The sequence below is a fragment of the Oncorhynchus keta genome, unplaced genomic scaffold (assembly GCF_023373465.1).
Source record: "Oncorhynchus keta strain PuntledgeMale-10-30-2019 unplaced genomic scaffold, Oket_V2 Un_contig_1006_pilon_pilon, whole genome shotgun sequence".
Taxonomy (NCBI): Eukaryota; Metazoa; Chordata; class Actinopteri; order Salmoniformes; family Salmonidae; genus Oncorhynchus; species Oncorhynchus keta.
The window spans coordinates 403269-425447 of record NW_026277003.1 but is presented as its reverse complement, the minus strand read 5'-3'; the positions used below and the strand labels follow the sequence as shown (position 1 = coordinate 425447).

The 22179-nt window shown below is 43.2% G+C and overlaps 1 protein-coding gene across 1 annotated transcript in view; it reads right to left on the bottom strand.

Annotated features, from left to right (window-relative positions):
• The window catches only part of LOC118366000 (staphylococcal nuclease domain-containing protein 1), a 65126-nt gene extending 45322 nt beyond the window's left edge, over window positions 1-19804 (bottom strand). The window contains exons 1-9 of the mRNA XM_052500231.1: window positions 19554-19804; window positions 14025-14174; window positions 12074-12194; window positions 11707-11788; window positions 8496-8656; window positions 7492-7583; window positions 6436-6594; window positions 6009-6115; window positions 2997-3087 (exon numbers count right to left, since the gene is read on the bottom strand). Coding sequence (XP_052356191.1) covers window positions 2997-3087; window positions 6009-6115; window positions 6436-6594; window positions 7492-7583; window positions 8496-8656; window positions 11707-11788; window positions 12074-12194; window positions 14025-14174; window positions 19554-19766 — 1176 coding nt within the window. The 5' untranslated portion in view covers window positions 19767-19804. The remainder of the gene's footprint in view (window positions 1-2996; window positions 3088-6008; window positions 6116-6435; window positions 6595-7491; window positions 7584-8495; window positions 8657-11706; window positions 11789-12073; window positions 12195-14024; window positions 14175-19553) is intronic.
• Between the last annotated feature and the right edge of the window lie 2375 nt (window positions 19805-22179).

Genomic DNA, 22179 nt, shown 5'->3' with positions numbered 1-22179 from the left:
TGACAGTGACAGGCCTCTGATGGAGACAGGCCTTCCACCACATCACTTTCACCCACCACGTCCTCTCTCAAAGCAGCTGGTCACAAGGGAGACCAGAGGAAGAAGAGAGGAGGCAGTTTCAGCCTATTGGGACGTAGCCTACCTACCAGTCCCAGCAGAGACCATGTGAGAGAGAGGAGAAATAGAAGGTGAGAGAGATAGAGGGTTAGTGAGAAAGAGGGGGTATGAGAGAGTGGGGGTTGAGTCAGCAGGTTTGACTTTGGGGATGGGAGTGGTATCCTATGAAGCGAGCTAGATTTACTCAGGGTTTTCTGAAGATAACCAGCTTCAGTTAGCTTCACATTCCAGGTCAGGCTTCATTCGTACTACGACGATGGATATTGCTCGTCCACCTGCCACTAACAGGCTTGTAACTGTACATGCATGTCGCACATAGCAAGTCAAACACCAGACTCTCCATTGAGACAATCCATGGGCGAATTAGTGCCACATTTTGATTTGTGCCCAAAGAATATAGAACAGAATTCTTGCTAATTCAGCAGGCTATGGTGTGAAATAGGGTTTTTAGAAGCTGTCTTCATGACATATCATTAAAGCCATCCTTGGTGTGCTTATCAATGTACAACCACTCCCCCACACGCCTATCAATATGTTTTCATAAAGTCATACAAAAGTGTTACATTGCATAAAGTTTCAAATTCATTCTGTGATATATTTTAACATTACTATTTTTAAAAAATACATTTAAAAAAGTAATTAAAATCTTTGCAAGAGATCTGACTTCATTGGTCCTTAGCTCGCAGAGCAGACATTTCATTCAGGATAAATGGATTTAGCTCGAAGTTAGCCTGCCCCAGAGCAGGTAAGTTCTGAAGGATTTGTTGCCATAGAAACATACCTGGCTAAGTTTAGTTACTTTTGTATTATTGGTTCTCTCGAGTTGAACTCCGAAGTGACCAAAGTTACCTCGCCAACTTCTCCAACCTGCTTCGTATGATACCCTTCTGGGCTGCTCTCTCTGAACTCTATCCATCCCTTCCCAGAAAAATCATGAGGGAAAGGGGGAGAAGGACTGGGAAGGAGAGTATGACAGGAAAGTTGACAGGCTGCAATATCATGGGACCAATAGAACAAAGGGAGGTGAGCAAATGAGAATTCAAGGTGCCCAAACCAAACAATCCAATGAGGATGTTAAGCGAGCCCAACTGGCCAATGACAGTTCAGGGAGCTGACAACGTGACAAAACATTGTACCAGTTGACCACCGAACCGAACGATGAAAGTCGCCACAAAACCATCTATCCCACCACACCATTTGGAGGTAGTCAACAATGGCAGTTTGAAAAAGCCAAGGTGACATTTTACAACAAACGCAGCGTCGCCGACGAGGCTTGCCTCAAAAAGGCAACCCAATAATTCACTAATCCCTAAACAAATTTGCTAACATGCTGCTGACTTGAGGTGGTGGGCCTCAGTGTTATTCCGACTACTCCCATTCTGAGAACAGCAGGAGGGGAGGAAGAGATGGAGAACCATGCTGGGAACTAGCACAAGGGCTCATCCCTCTACTGGGGAACTGAACCTGCCTGTCTGCAAAAACAATACACAAGGAAGGAAATGCTGAATTCCATCCCCCTCCCTCCATCACTTCTGTTCGTCTACCCCGCTATCTGTCACTCCCCTTTACCCCCCATATCTCTCTCTCCCCCATTCCTCTACACACTTCACTCCTCCCCCATGTCAGCTTCCTTGCCCTGGACTCGGGAGATCTGAGGGCAGCCGAAGCCAATGCATAAATGTTTGATCCTTTTTTCAGCACAAGAGTCTTCTCTCTGACTCAGGGGGAAAATGCACTAACTTAGCTAGTTTTTGCGTGTGTGTGTGTGTGTAGGTTTCCTTCACAAACTCATTCTGTAAGCAGATTGCTGCGACGGCAACACCTTTTATGTAACCAAAGGCTAGCCGTGAATATTTCAAGGACTTAGAAGTCCAGCTAACGGATCTGAAAAAAATCTAAGCAGATCATAAAAGCTACTACTTCAGTGAATTAAATCAACTTGCTTTGTGTGTCACCTAAAGAAAATAGATTGTCCAAAGGAAGACCATACCGCAGGCTCAATTCAGAATATAAATAGACAAACTTTGTAAGACACCTAACTTCTGAATATTGGGAGTACTTAAAGCTAGTGTCTGGGATTTTGGAAGCTGTTCAAAAGGTAATTTAAATTCCTTTATTCTTAAGCTGTTTTTGAAATCAGACTGTAGCTTTAAGGGTAACACTAAAACAATAGAGGCTATAATGTGTCCTCTTATAACAGCAATAAGGCCAAGCTACATTACTGGAGGCTCCATTTGTGGCTCTGTCTTACTTAGTAGGAAGTAATGGACTCTGACATGGCCAGGTCTGGGATTCATTCAAAGGCAGTTTCCTCTGTGATATTAAGACCATAATCATTTCTCCTGCCGTATACAAATAACATCCAGAACTAATATCCCGTCCCGTGTCTCCGAGCGGAGCCGGAACGTTCTGGGAACGTTGGAGAAACGGCAGGCGATTCTACAGTCATTTGGCTAGGGAGGGAGTGTTCAAGGTTACTGCTAAAGCCCTTCCTCTTTGTACCTCTGTGCTGGGACTTTTTTTGTTGGGGGGGGCACATATTTTGTCAGAGCTCTCAAGGACTGGTCCTGCTTTTGGTGCAGTGCTATGACAAAAATATGAAATAAACAGTTGTGGAAATACTGCAGTAAGCACAGCCATGGAGGCAGCCAGGGAAACATCCCCGAACAACCAAAGCAAAGTTAGTCTCATGGATTGAACACAGACTGTGTACTATTAAGAAAGCATCTCCTTTTCCCTCTACCGTCACTCGCTTCCAAATTCATGAAAGGGAGTGAACAAGGAAAGAAGGGAAGGGGACGACCTTTTGGATTGGAATGCAACCCCAGTCCTAACCCTCCTGAAGCTGTGTAGTATGCAGGCCTGCAGGGTCTTCTTACCTTGGCCACAAACTGCCGGTCCTTCTGGTCCATGTTGGCTGTGGGGGCTACGTAGTCCTTCCAGATACGCACTTTACGTTCTTTAGCAGATCTGATAAACAAAAGGATGACTCAGTTAGAAGGGGGATATGTCAACAAAAAGAGGAAACAAACAGAAGAGGAATCATCAATGAAGATGTGACGACCTTGGGTAATGTGAAAAGCAGGAGATCTGTTCAAAAGAAAAATGAAGGTGGAGAAAACATCCTTTCATACAATTCTCAGTAAATATCAAAACATCATTTCATATACTGAACAAAATATAAATGCAACAATTTCAATGATTTTGCTGAGTTGTAGTTCATATGAAGGAAATCAGTCATTGAAATAAATTCATTAGGCCTTCATCTATGGATTTCACGACCGGGCAGGGGCGCAGCCATGGGTGGGCATAGGTCCACGACCGGGCAGGGGCGCAGCCATGGGTGGGCATAGGTCCACGACCGGGCAGGGGCGCAGCCATGGGTGGGCATAGGTCCACGACCAGGCAGGGGCGCAGCCATGGGTGGGCATAGGTCCACGACCGGGCAGGGGCGCAGCCATGGGTGGGCATAGGTCCACGACCGGGCAGGGGCGCAGCCATGGGTGGGCATAGGTCCACGACCGGGCAGGGGCGCAGCCATGGGTGGGCATAGGTCCACGACCGGGCAGGGGCGCAGCCATGGGTGGGCATAGGTCCACGACCGGGCAGGGGCGCAGCCATGGGTGGGCATAGGTCCACCCACTTGGGCGCCAGGACCATCCACTGGAGAACCTCATTAAAGGGCTTTATTACAGAGATCCTGGGCTGGCGTGTTTACACGTGGTCTGCGGTTGCGAGGCCGGTTGAACAAATTCTCAAAACAACTTTGGAGGTGGCTTATGGTAGAGAAATTAACATTAAATTATCTGGCAACAGCTGTGGTGGACAGTCCTGCAGTCACCATGGCAATTGAACTCTCCCTCAAAACTTGAGACATCTGTGGCATTGTGTTGTGTGACAAAACTGGACATTTGAGTGGCCTTTTGTCCCCAGCACAAGGTGCACCTGTGTAATGGTCATGCTGTATTATCAGCTTCTTGATATGGCAACGGAGAAAGGCTCACTAACAAGGATGTAAATACATTTGTGCACACCATTTTAGAGAAAAGCTTTGTGCGTATGGAACATTCCTGGGATCTTTTATTTCAGCTCATGAAACATGGGACCAACACTTTACATGTTGTGTTTATTTTTGTTCAGTATATATAATTCCTTGTAAAAATGTATACAAATACACATGTTCATATGTAAAAAATATAAAAGGCAATAGGCCAACATAAGAAATAAGCACTTCATCTGATATTAAACATTTTCATGACGTGTTTAAAACCAGAATATGAAATCAAATCCATGCTAAAACGACTCAGACTAAGGATAATGATAAAGACGGCTCAATTGATATTCTGAGGGTGAAAGTTCGATATCTCCAGCTGTGCTGGATTCAGACCAACTACAATACTGGATTTATGCCTGGTCAATTACTTCAATTTCCTGCCTCCCTCGGGGTACTCACTGATCTGTACGTAACTTACGTGATACTTCAGAATCAAAAAGAGCCTCATGGTGGGTGTAGCAGGGGGCATGGCAGCTGAGAGAAAAATTGCATTTTTTTTTTTTAATTCATTGTTTTTGCAATTTTCCCTGATTGTCTAACCTTTATTTTGGTGATTGTTAGTTCTCAAAAAAGAATCTACACACACTCAAAAGTTTGGGATCACTTAGAAATTAACTTGTTTTTGCAAGAAAAGCTAATTTTGTCCATTAAAATAACATCAAATTGATCATAAATACATTGTTAATGTTGTAAATGACTAAACACCAGTCTCTAAGTCAACAGTGAAGAGGCGACTCCGGGATGCAGGCCTTCTAGGCAGAGTTGCAAAGAAAAAGACATCTCAGACTGAGACTAATAAAAAGAAAACATTAAGATGGGAAAAAGAACAGACACTGGACAAAGGAACTCTGCCAAGAATGCCAGCATCCCGGAGTCGCCTCTTCACTGTTGACGTCGAGACCGGTGTTTTGCAGGTACTATTAAATGAAGCTGTCAGTTGAGGACTTGTGAGGCATCGGTTTCTCAAACTAGACACTAATGTACTTGTCCTCTTGCTCAGTTGTGCACCAGGGCCTCCCACTCCTCTTTCTATTCTGGTTAGCGCCAGTTTGCGCTGTTCTGTGAAGGGAGTAGTACACAGCGTTGTACGAGATGTTCAGATTCTTGGCAATTTCTCACATGGACTAGACTGACAAGTTTCAGAGGAAAGTTCTTTGTTTCTGACCATTTTGAGCCTGTAATCCAACCAACAAATGCTGATGCTCCAGATACTCAACTAGTCTAAAGGACAGCTTTATTTCTTCTTTAAAATCAGAACAGTTTTCAGCTGTGTTAACATAATTGCAAAATACTTTTCTACGGATCAATTAGCCTTTTAAAATGATAAACTTGGATTAGCTAACACAACGTGCCATTGGAACACAGGAGTGATGGTTGCGGATAATGGGCCACTGTACGCCTATGTAGATATTCCATAAAAAATCTGCTACAAAAGTAATTTACAACATTAACAATGTCTACACTGTATTTCTGATCAATTTGATGTTATTTTAATGGACAAAAACAAGGACATTTCTAAGTGACCCCAAACGGTTGGTTGGTTGGGTGTGTGATTGTGAGTGTGAGTGTGCATATATTTTACACTGCAAGCCTTTTTCCAGTGAGCATGCTATTGTGTCCTCCAATCAAACCGTTGTCACAACACACTGACAAAGTTGTCAGTCTCACTTCAAATGAGAAAGAAATGAGTCATTTGTAAAGTATTCACACTTAGCCACATGCCCTAACTGGTTGGATAATAAAACGGTTGAGGAGAACGATGGTTGTGGTCACATTCACAGATTGACCGTGTTGTGACGTATGTTGTGGTTTTGGTTGGGGAAGGGAAGGGACTGACTTTTCTCCGGCCCGGAGTTTCTCTGCCCCCTGGGTGTAGACGGCCATGGACCAGTCCACACAGCGGGCGAACCCTTCCTTCAGCAGCAACTCTGTGATGTTCCCGTTCTGGAGATGAAACAACAAGAACATAGAATAAAGTACAATATTTTATATGATACACTATTTATAGAGTTGACTACTATTGAGGAAACAAAGAGAGCAGAGTAAGCTGGTCAGAAAGAGATACATTGCCTGCCCTCACACACATTCAGAGAACCTCATACAATGTGAGGTTTTGAGTACAGTTAAGTGCAACAACCTCAGACTTCCACAACGTTCAAAATTATCCTTCCTCGCCCTCTGGCTTTCAGCGACAGTCCGAGCTACCAGCCTTTGCGTATAGTACAATGCTCAGGGGTTATAGGTGAGGGGTCAGTCAGTCTCACCGGGTGGAGGACGGTACCCAGGATGACCTGGTTGGGGCAGCTCTCCAGGATGATCTGCACGTCCCTCTGGAGCAGACGCGACTCCGTGAAGAACTTGGCCTCGGCAGCGAAGGGCTCTGGCGACTCCGTGCCGTCCGCCTCACGCTTGAACGTCGGACACTGGAGAGAGGATATATAGAATGTAATATGCCATTTAGTAGATCCTTATCCAAAGCAACTTCTAGTACAAGGAGTGCATTTATTTGCGTATGTGACCACAGCGGAAGTGGAACCCACGACCCTGGCATTACTCTGACCAACTGAGCTACACAGGACAGAACATACAGTAAATATCTGGGAAACTAGAGACACTCATGACATATAGACCTTCTAGTACAAACAAAACTAGATATGGGAGACAGAGCAGACCTGGGAGATTGGGCTCTAAAACACCAAGCAGACAGAAGAACAGCGTCAAACAGCTGTAACATCTTCGGTGTGAGAAGGGAAAGACTGGTTATCTGCAGTGGGCCGTTGGTAAAGACTGAGTCATAGAAAAAGACGGATGGACAAAGAGAAGTAACAAAGGAAAATCCCCAACATCACATCCATCTCACATACCTTATGAGTCAGGAAGTGATAGATGTAGTATGATTAGTTAACCCCTGCAGAAACATATAGGGATATTTCCAGTGGTGGAAAAAGTACCCAATTGTCAAACTTGAGTAAAAGTAAAGATACTTGAGTCATTTTCTATTAAGGTAAGTCACCCAGTAAAATACTACTTGAGTAAAAGTCTCAAAGTATTTGGTTTCAAATATACTTGTGTCAGGGAAAAAGTATGGCATAAAAAGTACATAATTGTCTTTAGGAATGTAGTGAAGTAAAAGTAAAAATATAAATAGTAAAGTAAAGTACAGATACCCCAAAACACTACTTAAGTAGTACTTTCAAGTATTTTACACTACTGGATATTCGCTAATCAAATCAGAAGGAATATATGCTATAGTCTATAAAAGTTGACCACACACACACAAGCACATATCCTATGGTCATAGTACGATCACAGAGACTGACCTTGACCCCAGAGAGCATGACCGTGACCAGGTAGTAGTCGGGCAGGAGCAGGGCACGGACCACACTACCGTCGCGCACGTGCTCAATGACGGCTGAGGAGGATAGACGAGGGTCAGAAATAAAGTATTCATACATTCAATTTAAACTTTTAATATGATGAAACCATCCGTTTACACAAGGGGAAACATTGTACTATGACCTCATCATTCAGTTTTATAGGTTCTACCATCTTTAGAGTCAAGCAGACTCAGTTCTACACAGAGCCAGTGCTACAGTAGATTCATAGAATCAGGACACTAATAGGATCTCTATGGATTCAGTTCTATACTGTATGATGCCTTAAAAGTCAGTGGTCAAATGTATCCATCAACAGGATGAGCTTCACCTCATTCCTCTACTCTATGGAGGGTGTTAACAGTACATGTTGATTACATCCTGCTCTGGTGGGTTACAGAATGTCTTCTGTCACTCTTCTTCTGTTGTCGCCATGACCTCCAAAAATCACTTTTGGTGTGAAAGCCAGCTAAATTTGATCTGTAAATCGTGTTTTGGGTGTTTGGGGGCTGAATGAACGCAGTCTGAGGAGGTGATCCGCCATAATCCAGACCGGGGAAATTAGTATTCTGATTCCAGTCCCCCAGAACACAATGGAGGGAACATTAAAAGCGTTTTGGCTGGATTGCTACTGCCCATTTAAAAACAGCAGGGGCGGTCTCGCTGAATGGTAAAAAACCTTCCACACCATTTCTCCACTCAATTAAAGGGAGTGGCCGTTAGCTGCGGTGGCGCGGACAGAATGGAGAAAAACGCATTAGAGGGGGTGAAAGTCACATAATGAGCCCACGAGGTGCCATCTAGGGAGCCATTACAGGTCAGATATAGATATGGAGGCATCGGAGGGGGTAAACTCGAGCCAAAACGGTGGATTATGCAGCTGTGTGTTGTATGCACACAGGGGCTTCTAAAAAGGAATGATGAGGTGTATGAGTGTGTGTCAGCCATACCATTGACAGGTTTCTGGTGCATGGAGTCAACGAAGTTGCGGGGGTTCTCGATTATGTACTTGAGATCGCGTACAGTGTTGGTGCCGCCGCCCTCCGTCCACATGCCCTTCTTGGAGGCCTTGGCCTGGTCCTCCAGGTCACACAGTCGAGCCTGATCTGGACTACACACACCAAGACAAGAAGTGGTTAGTATATAACACACAGGCTGACATTTCAAACTATAGTAAAGTAGGTGGAACAGATCTTAGAGACAATTGAAATCGTTATTTTTACTGACACAGCGCCCAGTCCCAGCACAGTGCCTTGTTAGGGCATCAGTAAGTGACACCTCAACTGATGCTAGCTAACCTCCCATTACTGGTCCACTTCTCTATATCATCCGTTTGGCCTTAGGGGGTAACTGCCAGCCTCTCAGGGTGTGTTAGTCCTGGAACTGCATGGCCACTAGATAGCAGTTCTAGCTGCACTGACAGTTCTACTACCACCCCTCAGGCTAAACTGATGAGACTGGCTAGGTGGACATACAACACAGTTCTGCTATGTTGTGCTTTTTAAATCCTTTAGGGTCAAAAAGAGCAATGGTTCCCAAATATATGGTTATGCTTTCATGAGCCACACCAATTCAATAAAAACAGTGTTTCTAGAGCCACAAAATGTACCTTTAGCTGTGACACGAGGGCCAGTGGCCACGTAATACTTGGGGGATAGGCAATGGTTGATCAACCAAAAACATAAGGGAGATTCAAGGGGAAACTTTAGGCACCACAACTTCCTCCATTTGCCTAAACACCGACATGAGTTTCAGACACCTGGTAGATGGCCAAGTACACAACTCTCCAGTTTCACTTCTATCTGCATGAGCTTTCAGGTTCAGCCTGTTGATAGTCAGACTGGGCCTCTAACAAAGATCAGAGGGCTCTTTGAAGACAACATGGCACTCAACAACTCCCTCAAGCAGGCAAGGCGGGTGATATGTCTCAATTAATTCCACGCTGGTTCAAAACAAAAATGGCGACCGTTATCTTGAAAGACCATCAACTTTTCCCGCATTTTTTCCCCCTTTTCTTAATTGTTTTCCGTCATCGTGTGAAGACTTTTAACAAGTTTTTCATGGAGTGGAGAAGTGAGGCTTGCCCATGACTGATATGAGAAATGGAGAGTGAGATAGTGGGACTGGGTTCTTTGTTGAAATGTGCACTGTGTAAATTGAGCCTTTTTACATTGATGCTGTCTGAAAGGGAGAGTGGGTGCTAGGTTTAGAAAGAAAGCGGCACAAAGTGGTACTCAATTAAAACACATCTCTCACACAAAGAGAGAGTCTGAGTGTTCTGAAACAGCTCCTAATTGGAGCATTGGACTGGCGCCCAACACCACCAGTACGTCTCCCCCCATTCCTTCGACTGTTCTAGACACAAATCCCAACTGAAATAAAACTGTTTCTTGCTTACCGAAGCAAGAATAGAGAACATTAACTTTCTGGGCCAGACTAAAAAAGCCTACAGAAAGTCAATTGCACTTAAGCTACTTACTAGTAACAGCACAAACCACAGATTGAGGCTGTGCCAATTCCCTATGGTGTAGTGCACTTATTTTGACCAGGGCCCATAGGGTTCTGGATAAAAGTAGTGCACTATGTAGGGAATAGGGTGCCATTTGTGATGCATCTTGAGGCAAGCCCAGATACTGAACGGACACAGCGAGATACTACGAGAATGCGACTCGGCTGACGATCAGAGATTAATGAAGACACAGGAGGTGGCCTACCTGGTACTGTGTGATGAGAGCATTTAAATCAAGTGTATCTGGCACCGAAAATCTGACAAATACAGCAGACCGAAACAGAAGCACTGGACATTGAAGAACGTGGTTCAGAAGAGGCACCCCTCAGCAGTTTAGCCACTCCACTGGGGATCGCAGTTTAAAGGATCAATAGTTGTGAAGCAGTGGTACCAATGCTAATTTGGATTCCCTCACCGCCGGTCGGTGTGGTTACATAAACCACAACGCCCCCCTTCCCCCTTTCAGTAGTTTAACAAAACAGCCACAGCCAGAGAGACAACCTACTTTCTCATTGGCCAGGAGGAACCTGCCAAAGTCCTCAGGCAGTTGTGGTGGCCCCATGGTCGGGTTCCCTTGGAAGACACAGAAAGTGTTTGAAGAGGAGATCTGTGTAGTGGAATTGTGTGTGAGTGTGCCCCAGCAGCTTGCCGTAGCAGCGAGGAGAGGATGGTTGGCATGCGGCCCGGGCCTTCTGTTAATTGGCGCCTGGCATAGTTTGGGCGCCACGGACAGCCAGGTTCGGAACATGTGCTCGCCCGCTCCTTTTCAAATCATCATCATCGCCCTCCGATTGGGGTGATCGTCAAGAGCAATCGCCAGGCTAATGAATAAGGGTCTGCTCGTCTCCCAGCCCTCCCACCATAATAGCCACTCCATTTGGGCCAAACGACAGCCTGCGTAGAGGCGTTTACATTAAAGCCTGTTCCAAGCCATTGCGTGGAATGCTTGAAACGAGTCATTAAGTCCAAAATATGCAGGCAGACTATTTATTCATTCATCTGGTACCCACAGTGAAAACACAGGTTTCACAGCACTGAACTCCTGTAGTGCCCAGTCAAGCCCTGGGGGCGATCAATCACTCAGAGGTGAAAGGGTGTTTTGGGACAGTTATTAGACCGGTGAGCTTTATGTTATGTATGACAGAGGCTTTTGAGACTGCCGATCAGTGGGAAAGCCTCAATGTTACTGCAGGGCAACACTGCCACCACCTGGACTCACACCTTAACTGAAACCCTCAAGTGGGGGGGGGGATTCTATGTGCAGTGGCATTGTGTCATCAATAATACATGCAACCCATTGTGACAACAGGTAGCGCAGTGATAGTCACACTATTTTCTAATCTCTGTCATAGTGCAAGTGTTGTATTGTGACATCACAATTGTGGCATCACGGCAAGTAGAGTGTGCTGATGTCACAATAGGGAAAGAATCAAAGATGGCAGACAGATAGATGACTGATGTTTAAGTCCATCATCATATGCATGTAACAACGGCAAATTCTACTGTGACAAATTGACTGTGTTGTGTTTCCCTGGTTACCACCACTTCAAATCTCCATGGGGCTGATTAAAGCCTTTGTAAGTCAATCAACACCCTGTTAAAAGACTGATGCACCCTGTTGCTTGTGATATCACAGCACTGCTGAGTCTTACTTGTTGCCCCGGATTCCTTCCCTGCGGACGGTGGCGAGGCCCTCGTTCACCAGAGATTCAGCAATGTTCTCACCGGTGGTGTCTAGAGAGAGAGACAGAGGATTTAACACTAAAGAAATAGAGAGTTTTAGTAAAGGACAAAGTGGGTTGTATGAGGGTTCACTCATGAAAAAGAGTCCATTCACTCAATCAACACAAATGCAGTCAATTCAAGGAGGGAATTGAAATCCTATCCCTGAATGGAAAAATATCCCTGTGGGATATAGACAAATAGTGCACCAGTGATGGTGAGGTTTTTCCCCGACTAGTAGTAACTCTGGCCTCTATTTGTGGCTAGGCCTGTGAAAATGTCTGGTGGTCTTCTCACCTCTGCCCAGGTACACCATGCCGTATTCTCTGCCCAGAGCAGTCTTGACCTCCACTGTGAAGCATACCTCCTTCCCAATCAGCATCTTGCGCAGGAACTCTCTGGCCTGGAAGGCATAGGGCTGCAAGGGAAAGAAGACCGATAGCCATGATCAACAGGTCAATGTTATACCACTAGGGGCACCAAATAATCAATCACCCACAATTCATTTACAGACCAAGACCAGAGAGATAGGAATCATCTTTGCCATTATTGAGTCTGTGACCACAAGGGTAGCGCAATCTCCATTTTGATGTAGTCAATTTCACTTTTACACAATTGGCTGATCCCTCCTGATGACCCAGTTGGACATGACTCCAACATAGTCACCAGGAGGGGTCAGCCAATGAAGTTGGATGTACCACCCAGTTGACTACATTAAAATGGTGGAAGGCCTCAAATGTCGCTTCCCATGCTAACACAGCCTTTTGTCCACAAGCAACCTCTATCATGCTCTATGACCCTGACCAAAAACAACCATTTCTTATTTTCCCTTATAAAAGGAAGGCAGATGGGACACAGAGTGCATTCGGAAAGTATTCAGACCCCTTGACTTTTTCCACATTGTTATATTACTGCCTTAAATCTAAAATATATTAAATTGTTTCCCCCTCCCCTCAATCTACACACAATACCCCGTAATGACAAAGCAAAAATATTATTTATTTATTAAAAATAAACAGAATTATGACATTTACATAAGTATTCAGACCCTTTACTCAGTACTTTGTTGAAGCACCTTTGGTAGCGATTACAGCATTGAGTCTACTTGGGTATGACGCGACAAGCTTGGCACGCCTGTATTTGGGGACTTTCTCCCATTTTTGTCTGCAGATCCTTTCAAGGTCTGCCAGGTTGGATGGGGAGCGTCGCTGCACAGGACATTCAGAGACTCCTGCGTCACCTTGGCTGTGTGCTTAGGGTTGTTGACTTGTTGGAAGGTGAACCATTGACCCAGTCTGAGGTCCTGAGTGCTCTGGAGCATGTTTTCATCAAGGATATCTCTGTACTTAGCTCCGTTCATCTTTCCCTTGATCCTTACTGGTCTCCCAGTCCCTACTGCTGAAAACTCTGACCAAGGTCCTTCTCCCACGATTGCTCATTTGGCCGGACAGACAGCGCTAGGAAAAGTATTGTGGTTCCAAACTTCTTCCATTTAAGAATAATGGAGTCCACTGTGTTCTTGGTCCCCTTCAATGTTGCAGACATTTTTTGGAACCCTTCCTCAGATCTGTGCCTCAACACAATCCAGTCTCGGAGGTCAACGGACAATTCCTTCCACCTCATTGATCGGTTTTTGCTCTTACATGCACTGTCAACTGTGGGACCTTATATAAACAGGTGTGTGTCCCTTTCCAAATCATGTCCAATTCATTTAATTTACCACAGGTGGACTCCAACCAAGTTGTAGAAACATCAAGGAGGATCCATTTAAACAGGATGCACCTTAGCTTAATTTCGAGCCTCAGAGGAAAGGGTCTGAACTCTTACGTAATAAGGCATTTCAGTTTGATACGTTTTTTTATTTGTAATTATGAGGTATTGTGTGTAGATTGATGAGGATTTATTTTTATTTAATCCATTTTAGAACAAAATGTAACAAAATGTGGAAAAGGGGAGGGGGTCTGAATACTTTCTGAATGCACTGCATATGTTTTACTAGACAACAAGTATCATAGATCAGCGATTACATAACTGTCACTGCAGGTGGAACCTGATCGAAGGACACCCAACACGTTTTCTTAGACAACACCCTAATTATGCTGCTCCCGAAAGTGAAAGAATCGTCTCCATGCAGCCACCTGAAATTCATTTTTCCCTTATGAATCTCAATACAACGTCTACCCCCCTCACTCTTCTTCATGAAGGGACCAGCCCACTGTCAGTGATTGGTTGAAGTGCTTCTACTCACCTCGTCAGGGGTGTCCTTTTGGTCGGGCTGGCTCTGGGGGGCGCGGCGAGCTAGCGCTCCGGTACGGATGTTGCTCAGGTTGATCTGACGCTCCGGGGGCGGGCCTCCCCGTGGCTGGCCCCTCACGATTATTGCACATCCTGACAAGACCTGGAAGAGAGGAACATCACAGTAAATATTAGTATTGGGCTATTAGGGAAAAGACCAGGGTTATTTGCATTGTAGCAGTGGTAGGTAAGACCACGCACAACAATTATTAGAATGTAGATAAGCTAATCGAAGACTGTTAATGGACTGATATGGAAGTAGAGGTTTTGGTAGTGCTTATAATTTTCACAAATTCTCTCAGAACTCAACAGTATTCCATGGAGGTGGAGGAAAAACACTTGTGGTGAAAGAGAATGACTGTATATAGTCTAGTTGTAGCAGTTGTAATAGTGATAATAGTAATATCCGTAGTAATAGCAGTAGTGGGAATAGTAATAATAGCAGTAATAGCAGTATTAATAATAGCAGTAGGGAAAATAGTAGTAGTAATAGCAGTAGTAATAGTGGCAATAGTAGTAGCAGTAGTGATAAGTGGTAATAGTAAGAGTAGCAGTAGTGATAATAGTAGTAGTAATAGTAACAGCAGTAGTGGTAATAGAAAAAGAAGTGGCAATAGCAATAGTAATAGCAATAGTAGTAGTAGTGGTAATAATAATAATAGCAGTAGTGGTAAAGTAATAGTGGTAATGGTAATAACGTCAGCAGTGAGTGGTAATAACGGCAGCGATAGTAGTGAGTGGTGGTAACGGCAGCGATAGTAGTGAGTAGAGGTCGGCCGATTAATTGGGGCCGATTTCAAGTTTTCATAACAATCGGAAATCGGTATTTTTGGACGCCAATTTTCTTTTCTTACCTTGTCAGCTCGGGGGATCCAATCTTGCAACCTTACAGTTAACTAGTCCAATGCTCTAACCACCTGCCTCACGAGGAGCCTGCCTGTTACGCGAATGCAGTAAGAAGCCAAGGTAAGTTGCTAGCTAGTATTAAACTTAATCAATCATAATCACTAGTTATAACTACTCATGGTTGATGATATTATTAGTTTATCTAGCATGTCCTGCGTTGCATATAATCGATGCAGTGCACATTCGCGAAAAAGGACTGTCGTTGCTCCAACGTGTAACTAATCATAAACACCAATGCCTTTCTTAAAATCAATACACAGTTTATATTTTTAAACCTGTATATTTAGCTAAAAGAAATCCAGGTTAGTAGGCAATATTAACCAGGTGAAATTCTGTCAGTTCTCTTGCGTTCATTGCACGCAGTCAGGGTATATGCAACAGTTTGGGCCGCCTGGCTCGTTGCGAACCAGACTTTATAACATTTAATAATTAAGACAAATATATAATATTTGATAGAGCAGTCTGACAGCAATGGTAGGCACCAGCAGGCTCATAAGCATTCATTCAAACAGCACTTTAGTGCGTTTTGCCAGCAGCGCTGCTGTTTATGACTTCCAGCCTATCAACTCCTGAGATTAGACTGGTGTAACAATGTGATGTGAAATGGCTAGCTAGTTAGCAGGTGATAGCGTTTCAAATGTCACTCGCTCTGAGACTTTGAGTAATTGTTCCCCTTGCTCTACATGGGGCGGCAGGGTAGCCTAGTGGTTAGAGCGTTGGACTAGTAACCGGAAGGTTGCAAGTTCAAACCCCCGAGCTGACAAGGTACAAAGCTGTCGTTCTGCCCCTGAACAGGCAGTTAAACCCACTGTTCCTAGGCCGTCATTGAAAATAAGAATTTGTTAACTGACTTTCCCAGTTAAATAAAGGTAAAATAAAAATAAATCAAATGGATAACGCTGCTTCGAGGGAGGCCGTTGTCGTTGTGTTCGAGCGAGGAGAGGTACGGAAGCTATACTGTTACACTGGCAATATATGTTCTCGTGTTCTGAGCAAGGAACTTAAACGTTAGCTTTCTTACATGGCACATATTGATATTGCATTATTTATTATTATTATTTCAAGGGCTGTGTTCCCGATCCACACAGTGGCTTTAGCTTGCCTCCTCATGTCCTTTCCTCCCAGACACACATTTGAAAGGGTTGGATAAGTGGAAATAGGCTAATATCTCTGTTCTGCTCAGGTTTGTGGTCTTGAAGGAAAGGAGTGAAAAACAGGAGACAAAGGTTACACCAAGACTAGTGGGACTGACTCTATAAGCCATATGTGACAAAGAGCCAAGTCTTCAGGGAAGATCCCTCAACACCCAGAATTCTATTCTCTATGCTCTTCAATCTGACCCAGCCAGATGATGCACAACAAATCATCTCCTCTAAAAATAACTCTTTGGGAGTTATTTTAATTTAAACCTTTAAGAATAAATTCTTATTTACAATGACTGCCTACCCCGGCCAAACCTGGATGACGCTGGGCCAATTGTGCGCCGCCCTATGTGACTCCTGATCACGGCCAGATGTGATACAGCCTGGATTTGAACCAGGGAGTGTTGTGACACCTCTTCCAATAAGATGCAGTGCCTTAGACCGCTGCGCCACTCGGGAGCCCCATATTTGACCTCTCCTAGAACACTTGGAAAAAAACAAGTGACCCTCCCTTACACCCAAAATAATCATTAAAACAAAGTGGATAGCAGAGAACGTGTCTTTCATTTACCCTCATTTCTTGGACAGATATGCAGTTTTAGAAACTGTTCTTTGTCCTTGAAGTATTACATGGCAATGCAGGAATTTTAATAGCGCAGGCCAGAAGGTTGTGTGTTCGCAGACCACTGTGGACAAGAGCGAAGGAAGAAAGATCTCCTCACAAGTAAAAGCATTGCATGACTATCAACGTATTTGCAGGCCAGAGAAAAAAATGCCTTAAACATTTAATGGAATTCTACATATTTGCTGATTTTTTTTTAATAGAATACAAATGACCAAAATGACAGACGAAGGACAGCGAGTGATAGGCCGATGTGTTAATTTGATCAATGTTATTATATTTCTCCAATGCCAAATCCATGTGTCTTGTTCGCAAGTAAACTGTCCCTGTTTGCAAATAATTAAATCTGAGACGCCAGTAGGAATCTGAGCAAGGTCACAAGTGTTTCCCTGAAAGCTGTCCGGGTTTAAACATCTTCTATTGTACAGAAAGTGAATAGCTTAATCAATTGATAGTGACAGAATTTGCTTTCTTCCCAAACAAAGACAATTTTTTCTTCTTCTCGGCTATAGGTTGTAGCTCCGTCTCGAAATGTCAAAGCAACAAAACAATGATATCCCCATATGCATCACCATCACGTCATTTCATCTGTCAAACCACTTATTTCTTAAATAGGAAGAAATAGGCTACAATACAAAGCCCTTGTTGTTAGTAAAGTCTAATTAAAATGAAGACTGTTAAAATGAATTATGCCTAGTTGAATTTGCCCACTTTCAGCACCATGAGCTGTCCATTTCCGCGGCTGCAACTTCAAGTTTTTAGCACCACAACAAAAGTTACTTGAATTGGTCTTATTGTGAGGTCAATAACGGACAAATACATAAATGGCCAGAAACAGATTGTTTTTAACAAAATGAATTATAGTAGTGGCAAGCTATCAAAGTTGACCTCCGGTCCTCATCTTCACACTCAAACGGAGCAGAACAGAATCTATAGGCTAGTCTGCACACAAGATGGTGCATTTTGGAGAAAATCAGAGATGAGGGGTGACATAGGGCACACATCAATATATAGCCCAATAAGCAACTAATACTACAACACCGAGAACTATTGATATTTCATCAATTACATGACCCTCCCCTAGACTACACTTTTGTAAATGTAAATATATATATAACTAAACCCTCCACTTGACTAAAATTGAAAAAGCATGACCCTCCCCCATTTTCCTCCAGGTAACCGACCATCCTGTAAATGTCAATCTATCCCTTACTGTAACTGTCTCATACCACACACTTCCCTTATTCCCAAGGTGACCACTCGCTTGTTTACCCTCTCCAGAGGAAACATACGTATATGGGGGACATGTAGGCAGTGGCAGGCAGTCTATAATTACTGTATACTCAAAAAAACAGGCCTTTCAGTCAGTAACTACAGTGGGTGGGAGAAGAATCCTACAGCTCTGAATTGTCTGAGTGTTGTATGATAGCTTGTAGCCATATCTGCTGTAGCTAGCCTATACATATCACACTAGATTAGATCAACTGTGGCCTGAATCTGATCACTGAAAATGCTTTTCAGGAAATGACACAGACACACAGAACATGTATCACCTCGAATACACACTGGAAACGGTATAGACTGGCCCACCGAGAGAGGAAGTCAAATGAGTAATTGCCAAAAATCGGGAATGTGATTAAATGAAAGGCCCAAAGTAACCCCAAATGATTTAGCAAGCCGAATACTAGCCTCTAGAAATCGCTTAGATGTAGAATTAGACTTTGCATGCTAAATCATTTGGGGTTACTTTGGACCACTGTAGCTATAGATACTACAACTGCTGCTGCTTGCTTCCACTACCGAGGGAGTTTAAGGGGGGCGAGGAATACGTGTCAGTTTCTCGTGGTCTCTTCTGAGCAGCAGGACTTGCTGACCAAACTACACTGAAGGCTAAATGTGTCACCCGTTTGATATTTTTGCCACACTTTTTGGAAATAGGTAACTTATTTAATTCGTCTCAAACTAAAATATTATTTTGATACTAGTGTCAATTGTTCGAGTTGACGGACATACTCTAACGTGATAGCTAGCTAACCATTTGGATGTTGTGTGTAGAGATTGGAAACAAATAATGCCAGCTAGCTAACCATTTGGATGTTGTGTGTAGAGATTGGAAACAAATAATGCCAGCTAGCTAACCATTTGGATGTTGTGTGTAGAAATTGGAATCAAATAATGCCAGTTAGCTCCGTTCCAGAACCATAAATCAGAGTTTAGCCACGATACAGCTGCACGCGCTCACCAGGACACGAACTTTGAACACTCCCAGCTAGCTAAACTAGTGCAGGTTTATCTGGCTACAGTAACCTCATAGCCGAGGTCAACCAGGCAATTTTGCTAGGACGGGGGTCATGATTTAACATCTGCCAACAATTAATGTGCAAAAAAGTTGTCTTGTTGCAACTTAAACTGGCTCCAGATAGTTCAAACACTCGCAAAAGAGGTTTCTAACGTCAAGGTATTTTCCTAAACACCTCATTCAAGCACTTCATTCAAGCACTTTTAGTTTCATTGCGCAAAGCAATGTTTACTACAGTACCGTTAGTTAGCACCTTTTACACAAACCCTGTCAACTCCTAATCCTAAACTGCAACATTGAGTCAATGTGTGGTGCTAGTTAGCTAACTGTGTTAGCTAGTCAACAGTGTCATTGAACACGACATTGAATAGTACTTTTCTAACAAGTAAAATCCCACGACAATGAGAAGTTGAATCCCCCACAAGTTGGCTATCGTAGCTAGCTCGTTAATCGAAAGCTAACAAACTGTTAGCATCATCCCTAGTCCAGCACTCTTCATCCATATGTTCCTACCATCTTGACTATTCCTCTCTGGAGCGCCGCAACCGGAGCAGGATTCGCCTGTGCAGAAACTGATGATGCCATGTCCACAAAGTTAGATACGCCGTTTAGGGGGAAACAAGTAAGGAGCCGGGAATCCAAAGTGACTGTTCTATTGAAACCCAAGAGGAAAAGGCTGGATAACTGTGAACACACGCTATACCGGAAACACACGGTACCATGCATACACGTCAAAGAGTTACTTTTCCGGGTACAGGATTAGAAATGAATGGGGCAGATGGGGCTATTCCTTGGACGCGTAATCAGAGTGAAATAAGATCTTCCGGTGCATGTGGAGGTTATACACGTCAGCATAGTATTACCCTGGTACCGTTCATAACGTTATCGTGGATGCCCCGAGCTCGAGACATGCAAAAATAGTACAATGTTATGTGGTCTATTCACCCAATGCAAATCAATGTATTTATTTAAATTGTATATAGACTTATTTTTCTATTGTATTATTGACTGTCTGTTTGTTTTACTCCATGTGTTGTTATACGTGTCGAACTACTTTGCTTTATCTTGACCAGGTCGCAGTTGTAAATGAACTTGCTACCTGGTTAAATAAAGGTGAAATAAAATAAATACAAATGTGACCTTGTATAAACCAAAGCTGCTCAACAAATCTGATTTTGTTAATCTACAGAGAGAGGCTATGCGTCTTTGTTCCATTGTAGGCTATTTCAACGGGGGGAATTATTTACTGTAAGGGGGAATTATTTACTGTAAGGCAAAAATGCCTGTACCTAAATCTATCTTGGCATACTTCCCATCCCATGTAATCGTAGACCAAACATACAACATATTTGCCCACAAAGCAATTCTTTTTTTCATCATGTATTTTTTAACATGTTTTTTTGTGGGGGGAGAAACGAACTGAATATACTTTAAAATTACTAAAACCAAATTGAAAAACAAGAAATTATAATGGACCTATATTCACACCATTTCTTGAATGTCCAGCCATAGCTGCTGACATTTTTTTGGGGGGGGCTGCACTACAGCTGGCGGTATCAGTCACCTAATACAGGGCTAGTAAAGGCCCAGTGCACTAGATTTTTTTTTGTCATATTTTTTTTAAATCCAATTTTTCATAGGATGCTGCAGCCCCCTCAGACCCCCTACTTTCCTTCGGCTATGTGTCCAGCTCACTAATAATCACTGTGCACAGTCAATGGATCTACATTCATACATTTTTTTCACTGTCCAGCTCGCTAATAATCACCAAACAGTCAGGGCGCATCGAAAATTCCCAAAACGGTGGATAGAGGACTATTTTTTGCTAATTTTGACGCAAGGAAATATAGCAAATGTTCAGTGCTGCCCTCCGGACCAAGTTGAAGACTGAATGCAGCCCCCGGGGCAACAGGAGTTTGACTACCCCTGTCGTATCCTGGGGACACCAGGTGAGCGGAATCTCTGGCCAATCAATCAATTAACAAGTTTAAATTACTGGTCTCAAAGAATTTCATATTTTTCTGTACATAAATCCAAGACACTCCATTTAGTATGATATGTTATGTTTCATATGGTATGTATTCATTTGTGGATCTCTTAAAAGTTATATGTTATGAATTCCAATGTGTTGTAGCTGACGTTAGCTAGGTTGCTAACGCTAACTTTAGCTAACACTAGGGGTTACGGTTAAGAGTTAGGTTAAACGGGAAGGGTTAGGTAAAAGTATTAGGAGAAGGGTTAGTTAAACTAAGGAGTTACAAAGTAGCAACAAAAATAGTAAGTAGTTGCAAAGATGCTAAATAACTAAAACGCTAAAGTTGTCTGTGATGAGATAAACACACAGCCTTTGGGTTGCTAGATGTTCACATTATACACCCAACCAACCACCCTCCTTTTATTCTTGGCTTAAGTGTCCTTCTATCCTATGTAACCATACCAAACATGACATATACTAATTTGAGGGTCCCAGATTTATGTTTACTAAGTTACGTCTATGAGACCAGCCTGACCCAACACACCTCCAGGCTGTGTAGGGGCTATTTCACCAAGAAGGAAAGGGATGGAGTGCTGCATCAGATGACCTGGCCTCCACAATCCCCCGACCTCGACCACATTGAGATGGTTTGGGATGAGTCGGACCGCAGAGTGAAGGAAAAGCAGCCAACAAGTGCTCAGCATATGTGGGAACTCCTTCAAGACTGTTGGAAAAGCATTCCAGGTGACATGGGTAGAGAAAATGCCAAGAGTGTGCAAAGCTGTCATCAAGGCAAAGGGTGGCTATTTGAAGAATCTCAAATGCATTTTGATTTGTTTAAAACTGTTTTTGTTACTATATGATTACTATATGATTCCATATGTGCTATTTCATAGTGATGTCTTCACTATTATTCTACAATGTATAAAATAGTAAAACATAAAGAAAAACCCTTAAATGAGTAGGTGTTCTAAAACTTTTGACTGGTAGTGTGTATGTCCAATGAAATGCTTACTTGCAGGTTCCTTCTGGACAATGCAACAATAATATAATAAACTCAGTAGAATATAATAGACATGTTAGCAGAAGTATAATGCACAATATATATTCCAATATTCACATGTGTTTTGGGGGAGGCAGGGATTTGGGGTTTATTATGTTTAA